Genomic DNA, 14,477 nt, shown 5'->3' with positions numbered 1-14,477 from the left:
GAAATTTTATTTTTAGATTATATAGGTTAATTAAATCCTGCCGAAAATTGAAACACCATAAAATTCTAATGTTAACTTAACCTCCTTTATAAACACCCAATTATACATACATACACATATAAATTGAGTTTTAACTGCCCTAATAAAGTATAAGGAAGGAAAATGTTGTGCACACCCTATCGAAAACATAAATCTATGGACTTATTTTGTATTAAAAAAAGTACAAAATATAAATAAATTAAAAAATTACACAAAAAAAAAAAAAAGATATACATTGAAAATTGTAGGCATTCTATTATGTACATACAATACATACATATTGTAATATGTTAGACCCTGATAGACATTAGTCCAAGTAGTTATTTTACACTTAGGCCAAAGGATCCAATTTTATAAATTTTTTATTCAACTTTTATTTATATATTATTGTACATAAGCAAAACGAAATCAACAATACTGTTAACATAAACAGTATGGCTTACGATGACTGTATTTGGCTCAGCAATAGACGTTTAAGCTGATGTCTTGACTGGTTTTCTTTGAGGAAAATCTAGTGAAATCCAATAACCATAATTTTATTATAATTAACAAAAATTAATATGTACAATATCAATTAATAATATTATTTTTAAGTATACCCCAACAGAGTATTATGTACATCCAATCATTTATTGTTTGTATAAATTATAGTGGACATTATATATTAATGTTACTCTAAAATGTTAAGTTAGTAATTTTGTAATACTCAATTAATTTTCAGAAATTAAAGTGATTAAATTAATTTAATTTGAGGCAAGTTAAAATAATTGTTATACAACAGAAACAAATCCTTATTATTTTAAATATTAAAAAAACATCCTGAAAATATTTTGGTATACTACATTCAAGTATAATTGGATAAATTAATTTTAATCCAGTACTGTTAAATTAATTAAAAAATAATAATATGAATATGTTAAAACTATACTACTAATAAATTTTACACCTTTAATCATGTCTATTAAATTTAAGTATATCTATCGTAAATATGACCAATATCCAGGATTACACTTGCCTATCTTTTACCTTTAAACCAGTAGATAATCATTACAACTTACCAAAAAATGTACAAGATGTTGAAACACAATAACGAAAATACTGGTATATAATTGTTTAATTGAGTAAAATAAGGTTATTCAATTTTGAGAAACATTGAAAAAAATAATATATAATATGAATGTTTTTTAAGTATTTTTGTTGAATAGTGAACATAAATAATCAATTCTAACGTTTAAAAGAATCTATTATTTAAATACCAAATTTAATAGCATATTCTGATGTTCAATTCATTATCTCCATATTAAAATAAATTTAAAATCATAGTATATTTTTGAAATTATAGTACATAGTAACTATTATCAACATAATCAGAGACCGAATTTTTATATTTTATATTGATATTGAATTGTTGGCTCAAAGTAAGCAAGTCAGTCATTTTTTCATGTACCAATGAACCTAAGTACATAATTTATCAAGCGTTTCAAAAGTTATACTTTAATACCATTGTAAAATTTTGTTAATTTTTGTTTTTTTTTTACAAAACATGTAATAGTTCAATACCATTTGAAATACATAGGATTTTTTAGAAAAATATTTAGTCACAAAGTACATAAAAATATTAACAAGTTTTATATTAAATAATTCTGTAGAAAAATTGGGCATTCATCCCAATTTTGCCCCTCAACTAAACAACCAAAAAATGCGGAAACAATTTCAATAAACTATACATCTTTTGTCTAAATAAAAGACATTGAAGAGAACCAATGACTGATTTATAAATAACAGTTACCCACAGCTTTTTGAGAAACACTAGTCTTTAATAGTTCTCCACTTATAAACACTCCCATAAAGTCAGTTCTTTGCTATTCCGCCTTGAAGTAATACCTCACGGTAGTTCCAGGCCGGTCCACACTTATGCCAGTCGTGGGAAGAAAAAAAAAAGAATCTTTGATAATCAACATCCACAAAATCAAACAATAAAAAAAATTCAGGAAGCCACAATACGCACAAAAAAATCAAAAGAACAGAGGCCATTGAAAATTTCTTAGACAATATAGACAAACAACTCGCACTAATAAACAATTGATAGTAGAATATCAATACATAGATTATCCACCTGGGTGTATTATCACAGTAAAAACAAATATAAATATCTTTTAACTTGAAAAAATTATTATTGAATACATAAACTTATATAGGCACCTCCTTAGTAGTTAACATTTTACAGTGGAATATAAATAATTTCTAAAAGACAAAAAATTAAAAATTTTAATAAACAAGAAAAAACTATAATACTTATATACTTAAAGAAAAAAAATTTTCCTACTAGCATATTTAAAAGGTATTATATCTAGCTTCAAAAAAAAAAATCATAACAGCATAACAATGCCCGCAAAGGAGTAGCAATATATAGACAATAAATAACATTTACCTAAAAAATTAAACAATCACACTCAAAGTTAAAGAAAATATAACTAATTATAACTTATACTTTTTAACCAAACGCAAATACTTCTAGTACAATATATTTAACTCCCTTTATATTTACAATGTAAACAGTCACAATATTTTTTGATGCTAGACAAAACTTTTTTTTAAAATATCATAGATGAAACCAACATGTAATACTATTAAATAATGGTAAACCAAATTACTTCACAATATCTATAGGTAAAACATCAGCCATTGACCTAACTCTAGTATCCAAATCTCTTGCAATAAATCTCGAATGGTCTAACATACAAATTTTTGTATCAGAAATTATAAGACTACTTTATTTAAACTTAAATACTGAAACACAACAAATCGTATTCAATATTTTTTCAAAATCCTAAACCTAAAAAATCTTAACTGAAAACTATACATCAAACCGATTAGTTAAAATATTGACAAAATCATCACAAATAAAATATACAATAAAAAACAAAGATATTATTAATGACAATAGAAAGCCTAATTACATATGCTGTAGAAAAGACAATTAATAAGATATCATACAGAGATAAAACACCTGTACTTTGATGGAATCATAATGTGAAGCTTCCATTAAAAAAATAATAGATTTGGTAATAATAATGAAAATTTCAACAGAATTAAAAACTTATATCAAGAACAAAAAGATAAGCTAAAGCTGGATAACAAACAACAAAAATATTGATGTTGTAGCCTAAGAAACAGAATACGACATTACTTTAGAATACCTAATAAACCTATAGCAAGAATAGTATTATAAATATAATGGACGAATGGAACCCGCGAAGGGATATTAAACCAGGAGAAATAAAACTGACAACAAAAAAGTGGTCTATCCAAATAATAAATAGCAGCAAAAAAGACAATGTTAACTTACTTGCTTAAATATCTGACACACCTGGGTCACATATAATCATCTAATCTAAAAACCTCAAGACTTATTATACATAGAACTAAAAACTCAGTCTTTATTATACTGGAATGCCGCAAATATGAGACTGAAAGGAAAAACCTCAAATTTCCCATTAATCTATAAAATCTCATAAAAAGAAATCATAAAATTTAATGTTATCATTATAAATGTTAATTAATTTGATGTTACCATTTTAACATTAATTGATTTGGCTAACGATTTCACTAGTTAAGATGCTTTGCTATATATAAAAAAGAAATATTCTGTAGAATTACTTTCCTTTCTTTAAAAAAAAATATTTTTTAGTTATATATTGAAAAAAAAATCTTTTTCAAAAATACTTTATTAATAAACATATTTTGTAACACTTCCGTCATTCATTTTTTGATTTCAAACTTTTTATATATTTTAAGAAATAGTCTTTCTACATAGAAAGAAAAATTTAATAAATTAAAAAAACGGTCTCAAAATTAAAAAAATTTAAAGGAATATCAACATCACAATATGCGTATAAACAAACTGATTTTGTTAGTTAAATGATTTATTTTTTTAATAAAAAACAACCATTTTCTCTCAGTAATAACTACAAACTACATCATTAGAAAAAAAAAAAATAAGAATCAAATGTATAATAATAAACAACTAAGATATAATTAGAATGTGAAATAAATAATTACAGGGAGCAGATAAATTATGAAATATAATTTTTCATAACATACAACTAACAAAAATTGAATGTCAAAATAAAATTATTAATTCAAAAAGCAAAAAAATAATACTTTTATTTTACACTATGTTCAACAATTTTGGGAATGCAATCAAATCAAAGGTTATGGTTTACCTTTTCCTCCACGATTTCCATGTACTCCACGTGGTGCTGGTGGTTCATAACCTCCAAATTGATAATCTATAAATAATAAAAATATATTGAATAATAACTATCATGAAAGTAAAATTAGTATATTTTATTATAATTATTTGTAATTATCAAGATGAAAATATCAAATTTCTTTTTCTTTTTTAATAATTCAATATATACCTGCTCCAGCACCAGCACCATAGCTAGGATAACCATAACTATAACTATAATCTGGACTATAGCCAGAATATTGATTATAATAATCATAGCCTAAAACAATACATATAAATATATATTATATTTTAAATTTAAAAATATTTATTATTTACCTCCAAAACCATATCCAGGTGCACCTGGTGCATAACCTGACTGGGGTAAGAATCCTAAAATAAAAAGTTAAATTTTAGGTTACAGTAATAATTTTTGTTGCAATATGTTTACCTCCTCTACCACCACGACCTCGAACATTTCCTCTCATTCCTCTCATTGGTCCAGAACCACCAGGCATCATACCATATGGTTCAACTTTAAGGGCTGCTTTTTTGACATCCACCTAAGTTAAATTAAAAATTTATTGATAATGATAATTTTTTTTCATTTAAAAATTAATACTAACTTGTTTTCCATTAATCACATGCTTAGGAGTTTTTAAAATTTCAGTTACGGCTTGCATGCAATCAAAAGTTACAAAACAAAACCCTTTCCGTTGATTCTTAACTTTATCATATGGCATTTCAGCATTTACTAATGGAGCATAACGTTTAAAATAATCTTTAATATCATCATCAGTTAAGTCAGGTGATAATCCTCCAACAAATAACTTGACATGCCGCGCCTTCGCTTTTTTAGGGTCAATTTTTTTATCATTAATTACATGATTAGTACATGCTAAAGCCTAAAAAAAATTTGTATAAATACATGTAAATTGTGAATAAAACTTGTGTTTAATTTTGAATTTAATTAAATTTATTAAGTGTTTTTTAAAACATTTTTTCTTGTCTAAAAATTTTATTTAAAATTCACTAAATACAAATCCCAATAAGTCACTTACAACTTAAATAAATTGTTTATAAAAGGGAGTAACTTTAGTATCACAAAATAAAATTTTATTGGTTAAGATAGTCCAATAATCCAACTAATCATTTATAATATATTTTTATTTGTAATAAGTATTTAATCCCTAAAATCAATACTTCAAATATAAAAAAATCCATGAAATTAAACTATAGCAAAAAAAAAAAAAAAGGTTCTCTTTAAAAACAAAATAGTTTAATTTACCATTTTTTCAATTCACTGCTATTTCAGTAAAATTGGCTACTTTTATTATAGGTTATTTTTTCATTTTTTTACAGTCACATCTTGTATAACCCAACTTAAATAAAATATAAAACATGTTTAACACAAAAAATAGACTACTAATTAATATGTAAGAGAATAATGATATTCAGTCATGGTTACTAGTTTTAAAAAAAATAATTTATAATTAATATGCAATTTAGCTAAAAAAATATATTAATAATTATAACTTATAATATATTAATACTAACATTTTCTAAGCCTTCCATAGTCTTATATACAATGAAAGCAAAGCCCCTTGCTCGGCCTGTAGCAGCATCGACTTTAACATTTATATTTTCAATCTCACCAAATTGACTGAAATGCTCACTTAAATCTTCTAAAGGATCAATGCAAATATTTAATATACTAATAACTCAATGTTTGATATTAATTGTTGAGGACTAAAATCTTACTTTCTGTGGTCTCTCCTTTTAATCCGCCAACAAAAATTTTTCTGTAACAAGATTTAATACATTAATAGAAAATTAAATACATCAAATAGAATTATGTTAAAAATTAAGTTAAGCCAAAAAATTGTAACTTAAATAAAACAATGACATATTGTAGGGAGATATGTATTTCAATCACTAAATCCTAACCTAATACTTTTTATATATCTGAAAATTACCGAGAAAAGTAACTAATAACTTAATCTTTTGATTATTTGATTTAATGACTTGTAAATTTTCATAAGATATTAGATAAATATTAATTTGACAGGGTTAAGCATAGGTTTTAATTCCACATTGAAGAAGAAATGGTCCCAATTCGCGTGCATAAAATTAACAACACAGCAATTGCTAACCATAATATAAATAATAAACAATTAAACTTCCAACCTGTCATCGTCCCTGACACATTCAAACTGTCCAGAATCATTATTCGAGTTAGAACTATCAGCCGAACCATTTATATGTTGTTGCTGTTGCCCTTCTGTAGTTTCAAATTGTTGGGAGCCGTTCTGCTGTTGGTTGTCGGCCATTGTGTCTAGCGGTTATCTTAACAAAAATTAACACTAACGCCTAAATAAGAAAACAAAACTAAATAACTATATAAAATATTATTTAATAAAAAATGTACGGATCTAAAAATAGGAACGAGTACAGCGAATTAAGATGATGAGAAGACGCTTCAGACATTAAACGAGATAGCGTCTCGTAAACAAAAAAAATGGCTGCTGGAATATCCGTAACAGCAGCAGCGCATACCGGCAAATTATATTACGGCACGGTTTTAACTCTCTATATTCTACCGTGGTATAAAGAACTCAAATATCCCTGAAATTAACATTTGGCGGAAATTTATCTACTTGTTTTATGTTTCTACGTACAGTTTTCTTTTATTATATCAACATGAATGAATTAGAGTAATTCTATACAAATTAAATAATACTTACTGTCAACTAGTTAACATTATAATACATTATAATTAATGAGCATTCATAAAAATTGTCTTAGTCAGATAGTTTACTTCGTACCTAACTATTGGTGGTGGTTTCATAACCACCTCAAAAAAAAGTGACGTGGCACGGGTGAAAAAAATTCTGGCAAGATGTATAACTAACCTTGAAACTTCATAAGTTTGAGAATTTTACAATTTTAGGCATATTCCCCCCCCCAAAAAAAAAAGTTACTTTTTAAAAAAAATAATTATGCAATTTCACTTAGGTCGAATAAAATAATGTTATTATGAATTTTAAAAATATAACCTATTAAGAAATGTACTGCAACATTTTATTTTTTATAAATAAGTTTTCTTATCAACTTCAAATACTTTGGTCAGAAATTTTAGTATTAATTACTAAGTATACTAATTACTGAGTTAGTTAGACTACATTAACATATTCAGTCAATAACATAGTTATAAAATATTAAAATAATTCAAAATAATTTGGAATAACCTTTTAGATAATATTACACTACAAAAATAAATAACTTTCGCAACACGCGCATTTAAGTAACATATAATATTCAGTTTTCTCTAAATGTTTATTATTCAATACTAGGCATTAAACCACTTTGTGTCTTTATCCTTTCAGACCATACTTTTATTTTTAGTTAAAAATTACTTAAAATCAATTTTTTTTTTTGATGGGTGACTCTAAGATAGATTGAAACACGATTTTTAGAGAAATTTATAAGAAATAATCGTTATGTTACTTAATTACTATAGCGTCTTCTTCTTCTTCGCCTTAATCCCAACTACATGGGATTCGCTACTCTTATCCTAAACTTCCACTTGACACAATCTCCCACATCATCTACGCTCACATCAGCTGTCCTCATAACGCATTCAATAGCATCCCTCCATCTCTTTTTTAGTCTTCCTCTACCTCTTCTTCCTTCAACATTCATTTCTATAACTATTCTTACAGCTTACAATTCTTCTCTCCTCATAATATGACCAAACCATCTAAGTCTTTTTTCTCTCATCTTTTCCACGATTAACGCTACATCTATACTCTCTCTTATACGCTCGTTCCTTAATCTATCTTTTCTAGTCTCTCCACTCATCCAAGCATTCTTATCTCTGCTACATTCATTCTCTGCTCTACTTTCTTATCAACCGCCCAACACTCTGAACCATACATCATAGCTGGTCTCACTAAAGTCTTGTAGAATTTGCCTTTCAGTCTCATTGGAATTCTTTTACCGCATAAGACGCCAGACGCATCGCTCCACTTCAACCACCCGCACTTAATCCTGTGTCTTACATCATCGTCAATACTACCGCTCTTTTATACAACTAAATACTTATAACTTTCCACCTCTCCAATCACGTCCTCGCCTATTGTCACTGATCTCCTCATTTCACCTACCTCGTGTTCTCTTTTGTCAAACTCGTACTCTATATACTCTGTCTTACTTCTACTTATTCTTAAATTCTTTTCTTCGAGAGCTGATTTCTACATCGTTATAGCTATATCGTCAGCAAACAACATGCACCACGGCACCTCTCCTTGTATTTCTTTAGTAATTTTATCCATCACTATAGAGAATAAGTAAGGGCTTAAAGCAGAACATTAGTGCACTCCTACTCTTACCCGAAAACCTTCTGTTATTCCTCCTACGCGTTTTACCCTAGTACAAGTGCCATCATACATATCCTCTATTATATTAATGTACCTTTTCGGGACTCCTTTTCTCATTAATGCCCACTTTAGAACCTCTCTCGGTACTCTATCATACTCTTTCTCAAATCTATAAATACCATACAAAGCTTTTTCTTTTTTTCCCAAATTTTTCTATTAGTTGCCTCACAAAAAATACTGGGTTCATTGTTGACTTACCAGGCATAAATTCAAACTGCTTTTTAGATACCAATGTCTCATTTCTTATTCTATTATTTATTACCTTTTCCCAAATTTACATATTATGACTCATAAGCTTTATGCCTCTATAATTTCCACACTGTATATCACCTTTACCTTTAAATATCAGCACCTTAATACTCTTCCACCATTCATTTGGAATTTTCCCTTCTAATAAGATTTTATTTAAAAGTTCCTTCAACCACCTTATGCTAACACCGCCTAATATTTTCAATATTTCTACTGGTATGTCATCTAGTCCTACTGCTTTATTCTTTTTCATTGATGACACAGCTTTACATACCTCTTTCTCATTAATTAAATCTACCAGTCCCTTATTCCACAAGATATCGTCTAATGTCTCTTTTGGGTACTCCTCATTCAGTAATTTTTCAAAATACTCTTTCCACCTTTTTTCACGTCATCATCACTCGAGAGTACCGTATTATCAACACATTTTATACACCTTATATAATAATAATCTTTAGACCTTTTCTCTCTTACTTTTAGTCTATAGATTTCTTTCTCGCCTTCCTTTGTTCCTAGCCTATCATACCTCTTAAACTTCGCTTTACGTACTGCACACTTGGCTTCTTTGCACATGTGTTTATTCTCTATTCAATCTTCTCTCCTTTTACTCATCTGTCATACTTATTTATTATAGCGATGGTTAAACTTACTAAAAAAATACAAAGAAAGGTACAGTAGTATTGTTAGATGACGATATAGCGTTAATATGAAAAACAGGGAGGAAATTAATTAAAGGCTAGATGTGTGGATATCAACTCATGAAAGAGATGAAGAATTAGTAGTAGTAAAACAGAGTATATAGAGAACATGTTTGATAAAGTAGTTGGGATAAAGCGAGGTTGAAAACGAAGAATAACTGATTAATCAGTGCCAAATAGGCTATAATAAGCCATATAATTATATAATAGTTTTGCAAAGCTCTCGAAAAACACTAAATTTAAAACTAAAATTTTTATCGTGGGCAATTAAATTTAAAATATTTAATTTAATTATTATACAGTTGAATAAAATAAGTTAATGCCACATATAACGGATATTAATATCAGATAGTTCCAATAACAAAAAAAAAAAAAAGATATTATTTTTTCTATTTTTAATATTAAAATATTAACTAGTAATAATTATTAAAAATAATCATTTACTGCGTATATTTGTTAAACCATATACCATCCGTTAGACGCAATATATTTCCGGCTTGTCATCGTTAGGAGATTCCTGTTGTTACCACCTACCTTTAGTGTATTTAATTTTAAAATAATTGCGAATTATTAATGATTTAGAAAAAAACATAACGATTATTGATATGGTTCTTTTTCAATTATTAATCTATATGACTAAATATTATTTTTCTTATCTTTGTAGTTTTTATAGGACGTTATGTAAGTATAAGTAAAAACTTTTCATTATAGCAAAAAATTTAACTGTTTTGAATTACATAAAAAAAGTTTTTTGTATATTGTAAAATATATTTTCTTAAAATTGCATATACTTTCTTTTTAATGCAGAGATTGAAAAATTAATCTAAAAATCGAATGGATTTGTTTTCAGAATTTTTTTTTTTTAAAACTTGCTTTTGTTAGAAAATTTATTGAATTACTTTTTTAAAACAGATATTGAGTTCGATAGGTATAGTGCATGTTGAGGAGCTCCTCCAAATTTCTTCAATAACTATACACATTAAATATATAAAAATATACATGTAGGGAAAAAAAAAAAAAAAACATTAACTTATAGACATGCATATAGTAACTAAAAAATAAAAGTTGATAAATTTATAACGTAAAAAATTTATAATTGATGACATTTTTTTTTCTTTAAATTAATGGTTTTTTAAAAAAACATTCATTTTGTAAATAATAGTTGATTTTAATAAATGAATCAATATATATGTTGTTTGGAGGATGAAAATAATATATCTATATATTTAATTTTTATCAAAATAGAAAATAATCAATTTTTTTAATTACTCCACGAATGCATTTTAAACCTTGTTTTTTATTAAAGTTTTAATCACGATCTTATTAGGATTTTACCAGGTTAAAAAGCTTTCTTTAAAAGATTCCAAGTAATACTATTCATTAAAAATTAAGAATCATTTTAAATTTATATAAACTCAAATGGTAGGTCAGACAACTGAACTTTGCAACAAACGGACCATAAACATTTTCGTTTATACAAAATAAATTCGTCTAAAATTTGTAAACGTTTGTGTATAATTCATATAAAATGAACCGAAAAACAGTCGGTCATTTAACAAGGTTCTAGAATGTGTCATAGCCATTATTAACAATTTAATTTTTTTTCATATTGTATAATATATTACAAATATATTTATAATGAATCCATAAACGGATAAATATGTTTAATAATGACACAACCTAAATACGACTACTTAGGTTCTAAATAAATCGCATTCTTAAAAAGGGGGGTTGCATTTAATAATAACTAAAATTTTTTAATGTAGTCCATGGCAAATCTGACATAATTTGCAGAATAATTGTACTTTATTTTTCACGAAGGGAAAGAGCTATAGCTTGTAATATTTGTTGATAAATATTAAGACTTAGTTTAAAAATAAACATTAGTTAGCCTCATTAACAAAAAAAAAAAAAAAATTATTGTAATTATCATTCTTGTATTATTCTTGATCATTTATATATTTATAGTACAATGACCCATAACACGCACAAATATTTATAGATATAAAATTATTAAACAGTTATTTTTCATCTTACAAAATACACAAGCAAATAGTAACTAGTATAAATTTGAATAGGATAAGAAATTCTTAAAAAGCAAATACTTATAATATACGATATATTATAAAATCTATAAATACACTATATTTATTTATTAGGAAAAATAATGTTACAAATTACGAACTATACTATAAAGTAAAAAATGTACGAACATTTACAAACGTTTATTGTAATATTAACTTTGTGCTTAATTTAAAATCTATTTTTTGTACATTAATAATTGTTTTATGTTTAAAACATACAAAATTAATAACTTAAGGACAGAGTGGTCTATTTTTCTGCTATTTGTTATTGTCGTCAGAAAATTTGTTTGTAAAAAAATTTTGTTACCTAATAGTGTAAATACACACGGACACACACAAATTATTAACACATATGAAACATAGTTGAATATTTAATATGGAGCATGCCTAGCTCCTGATCCTCGAGATGCTCCTCTAGCTTTACCAGCACCATTAAATGCAGCTATAAAATAAAAAAAGTTAGGTGTAATTATTTAGAAGAAAATTTATTATATTTACCACGTCCCCTGGCAGCTGAAACTGGCGCTGGAGGTGCTTCATAACCATACCCATAATCTAATTAAAATTTTTTTTTTAATTATTACTTTTATTTACATACTTATATCACCTTAGTTATTAAAGTTTAATTAAGAAATTGTGTAAAAAATTGTTAATGACATGATACTAAATGCATTCTTGTTGATTGAGGACAGAGAAATAGAGGATCTCTAGTAATACATTAATTGATGTAAAATTCAGAAGTTATTTTAACATTGGTCAAATTAAATAATAAAGCTTTACTAATATATTGATTAACAATAGAATTATTAATACAATTAAGAAATGGGTTTATGTTCAAGAGTTCAAGTACAAAATATAATTGATAATAGTTATTTCAAAAGTAGAACACCACAATTCTGCATATTTTTGAAAATTATAAAACACAAAGTTTAAATAAAATAACTTAAACTCTTACCATAGCCAGCATAACCATAACTTCCATAATAATCAGCTTCATATCCAGGATATGCAGCTCCTCCATAATAATCATATCCTTGAGGAGGGTAAGCTGTAAAAAGTAATATTATAAAATATTAAAAACTATAAGTGTAAATAAAAAGCATTAATGATAAATTTTTTAAGTAATGTTTGTACTTTCATACTATCAGATTATATTTTTCTATCATATATAAATCAGTAGCAGAACTGACTTAAATAAATACTCATCATTCTAGTAAGATTGGTGTATATTAGTATATAGTAAACTCATAGTAAAATGGTCAACAAGTATACTCAGTAGAAAAAAATGTATCATCATATATATATATTTTACATAATAACATTTTTTTCAATTTAAAAATGCATTACTATACTACCAATTATCAGAAATGTATGTCTTCATTAGTACTCAGTAGCAGAACTGACAAATATTTTAAATCATCACAATAAAATTGTTTAAAAAGAAAAATACTGAATTTATCAGAATGCAACTTTCATCAAGTTCTCATCAGTAGCAGAACTGACTAAAATTTTTTATCATCATATACATATTTATTTTAAAAAATAACACTTTTTTCAACCTAACTTAAATTTTAAAAATACATTACTATACTACCAATTATCAGAAATGTATATCTTCATTAGTACTCAGTAGCAGAACTGACAAATATTTTAAATCATCACAATAAAATTGTTTAAAAAGAAAAATACTGAATTTATCAGAATGCAACTTTCATCAAGTTCTTATCAGTAGCAGAACTGACTAAAATTTTTTATCATCATATACATATTTATTTTAAAAAATAACACTTTTTTCAACCTAACTTAAATTTTAAAAATACATTACTATACTACCAATTATCAGAAATGTATATCTTCATTAGTACTCAGTAGCAGAACTGACAAATATTTTAAATCATCACAATAAAATTGTTTAAAAAGAAAAATACTGAATTTATCAGAATGCAACTTTCATCAAGTTCTTATCAGTAGCAGAACTGACTAAAATTTTTTATCATCATATACATATTTATTTTAAAAAATAACACTTTTTTCAACCTAACTTAAATTTTAAAAATACATTAATATACCACCAATTATCAGAAATTAATATTAGTATTCAGTAACAGAACTGACAAATATTTTAACAAAGGCGTATGAAATAAAGAAAATTTATTAATTTAGGAAAAACCTCGTACAATATAAATTGATGTGTGTTTATAAACATTTATTTAGATAAAATTCTTGATAAGATCACAAAATAGTTATAATCTTTTAGTATATAAATGGTTTGGACATAAATGTTTTATATCTACACTATATGTTATAAGAAAATTCTATTAACAGATATCAAAATTATGGATACTATAAAAGTTTTACATTAATGTTGATGTAATATTTTCTTTTTAATTTTTATTCATTTTTGACTTGTTTTATACCATGAACATAAAAAATTATTATTCAAATGAAATTCTATTAATTAAAATAATTTATTTTCATTTACATATAAGTAACATATTCTTATGTATAGAAATTTAATAATTTATAAATCAGATTCGCAAGTGAAGAATCTTAATCACACTAATCCTCGCCAATACTCAACTAATATTTATAATAATGTCAACCCAAATAGTCCTGATGGTTATATTTATTTTCTTAAAATAGGATTAATTCCATCAAATACTATAATTTATCGATTAATATCAAAATTGTCTTAATTTTTTTGAGAGAAAAAAAAAAAAAAAAAAAAAAAAAA

The 14,477-nt window shown here is 25.6% G+C and overlaps 2 protein-coding genes and 5 non-coding genes across 9 annotated transcripts in view; all 7 read right to left on the bottom strand.

The window, feature by feature from the left end:
• Nucleotides 1-383: 383 nt before the first annotated feature.
• Nucleotides 384-6,797, bottom strand: LOC126900537 (RNA-binding protein squid-like). 2 transcript variants are annotated; one of them, XR_007702871.1, is made up of 9 exons: nucleotides 6,461-6,797; nucleotides 6,035-6,075; nucleotides 5,831-5,958; nucleotides 4,900-5,178; nucleotides 4,725-4,836; nucleotides 4,613-4,666; nucleotides 4,464-4,553; nucleotides 4,204-4,331; nucleotides 384-550 (listed from the first exon to the last, which is right to left on the bottom strand). XR_007702871.1 is itself a non-coding variant. In XM_050676331.1 (9 exons), exons 1-9 carry the CDS (start codon nucleotides 6,601-6,603, stop codon nucleotides 513-515), a joined length of 951 nt encoding a protein of 316 aa, XP_050532288.1. In that variant the 5' UTR covers nucleotides 6,604-6,797; the 3' UTR covers nucleotides 384-512. The 2 variants fall into 2 exon arrangements, 1 of the variants encoding a protein (XP_050532288.1); XM_050676331.1 differs by having other exon boundaries at nucleotides 4,266-4,331.
• Nucleotides 6,798-11,761: 4,964 nt separating this feature from the next.
• The window catches only part of LOC126900770 (RNA-binding protein squid-like), a 9,088-nt gene continuing 6,372 nt past the window's right edge, over nucleotides 11,762-14,477 (bottom strand). For both annotated transcript variants that reach the window (XM_050676702.1, XM_050676703.1), the window contains 3 exons: nucleotides 12,699-12,791; nucleotides 12,242-12,298; nucleotides 11,762-12,185 (listed from right to left, as the gene is read on the bottom strand). In XM_050676702.1, coding sequence (XP_050532659.1) covers nucleotides 12,115-12,185; nucleotides 12,242-12,298; nucleotides 12,699-12,791 — 221 coding nt within the window. In that variant the 3' untranslated portion in view covers nucleotides 11,762-12,114. The remainder of the gene's footprint in view (nucleotides 12,186-12,241; nucleotides 12,299-12,698; nucleotides 12,792-14,477) is intronic.
• Nucleotides 13,199-13,270, bottom strand: LOC126903407 (small nucleolar RNA snR61/Z1/Z11). The gene has a single exon (XR_007703503.1). It is a non-coding gene; the product is annotated as a small nucleolar RNA snR61/Z1/Z11 (small nucleolar RNA).
• On the bottom strand, nucleotides 13,341-13,410 carry LOC126903411 (small nucleolar RNA snR61/Z1/Z11). Its single transcript, XR_007703506.1, has one exon. It is a non-coding gene; the product is annotated as a small nucleolar RNA snR61/Z1/Z11 (small nucleolar RNA).
• LOC126903406 (small nucleolar RNA snR61/Z1/Z11) lies at nucleotides 13,438-13,509 on the bottom strand. The gene has a single exon (XR_007703502.1). It is a non-coding gene; the product is annotated as a small nucleolar RNA snR61/Z1/Z11 (small nucleolar RNA).
• On the bottom strand, nucleotides 13,580-13,649 carry LOC126903408 (small nucleolar RNA snR61/Z1/Z11). Its single transcript, XR_007703504.1, has one exon. It is a non-coding gene; the product is annotated as a small nucleolar RNA snR61/Z1/Z11 (small nucleolar RNA).
• Nucleotides 13,677-13,748, bottom strand: LOC126903405 (small nucleolar RNA snR61/Z1/Z11). Its single transcript, XR_007703501.1, has one exon. It is a non-coding gene; the product is annotated as a small nucleolar RNA snR61/Z1/Z11 (small nucleolar RNA).

Source organism: Daktulosphaira vitifoliae, unplaced genomic scaffold, assembly GCF_025091365.1.
Source record: "Daktulosphaira vitifoliae isolate Bord-2020 unplaced genomic scaffold, ASM2509136v1 Scaffold_3, whole genome shotgun sequence".
Classification (NCBI taxonomy): domain Eukaryota; kingdom Metazoa; phylum Arthropoda; class Insecta; order Hemiptera; family Phylloxeridae; genus Daktulosphaira; species Daktulosphaira vitifoliae.
Note: the sequence above shows the minus strand (reverse complement) of the source record. Positions and strands in the feature narration are given on the sequence as shown.

Coding starts and splice junctions, on each gene's coding strand:
- LOC126900537 (XM_050676331.1), bottom strand. CDS start 6,603: ATGGCCGACAACCAACAGCAGAACGGCTCCCAACAATTTGAAACTACA. Junction 6,076..6,460: donor TGTGTCAGGGACGATGACAG/GTTGGAAGTTTA, acceptor ATCTTGTTACAG/AAAAATTTTTGTTGGCGGAT. Junction 4,837..4,899: donor ATGTGATTAATGGAAAACAA/GTTAGTATTAAT, acceptor AATTTAACTTAG/GTGGATGTCAAAAAAGCAGC.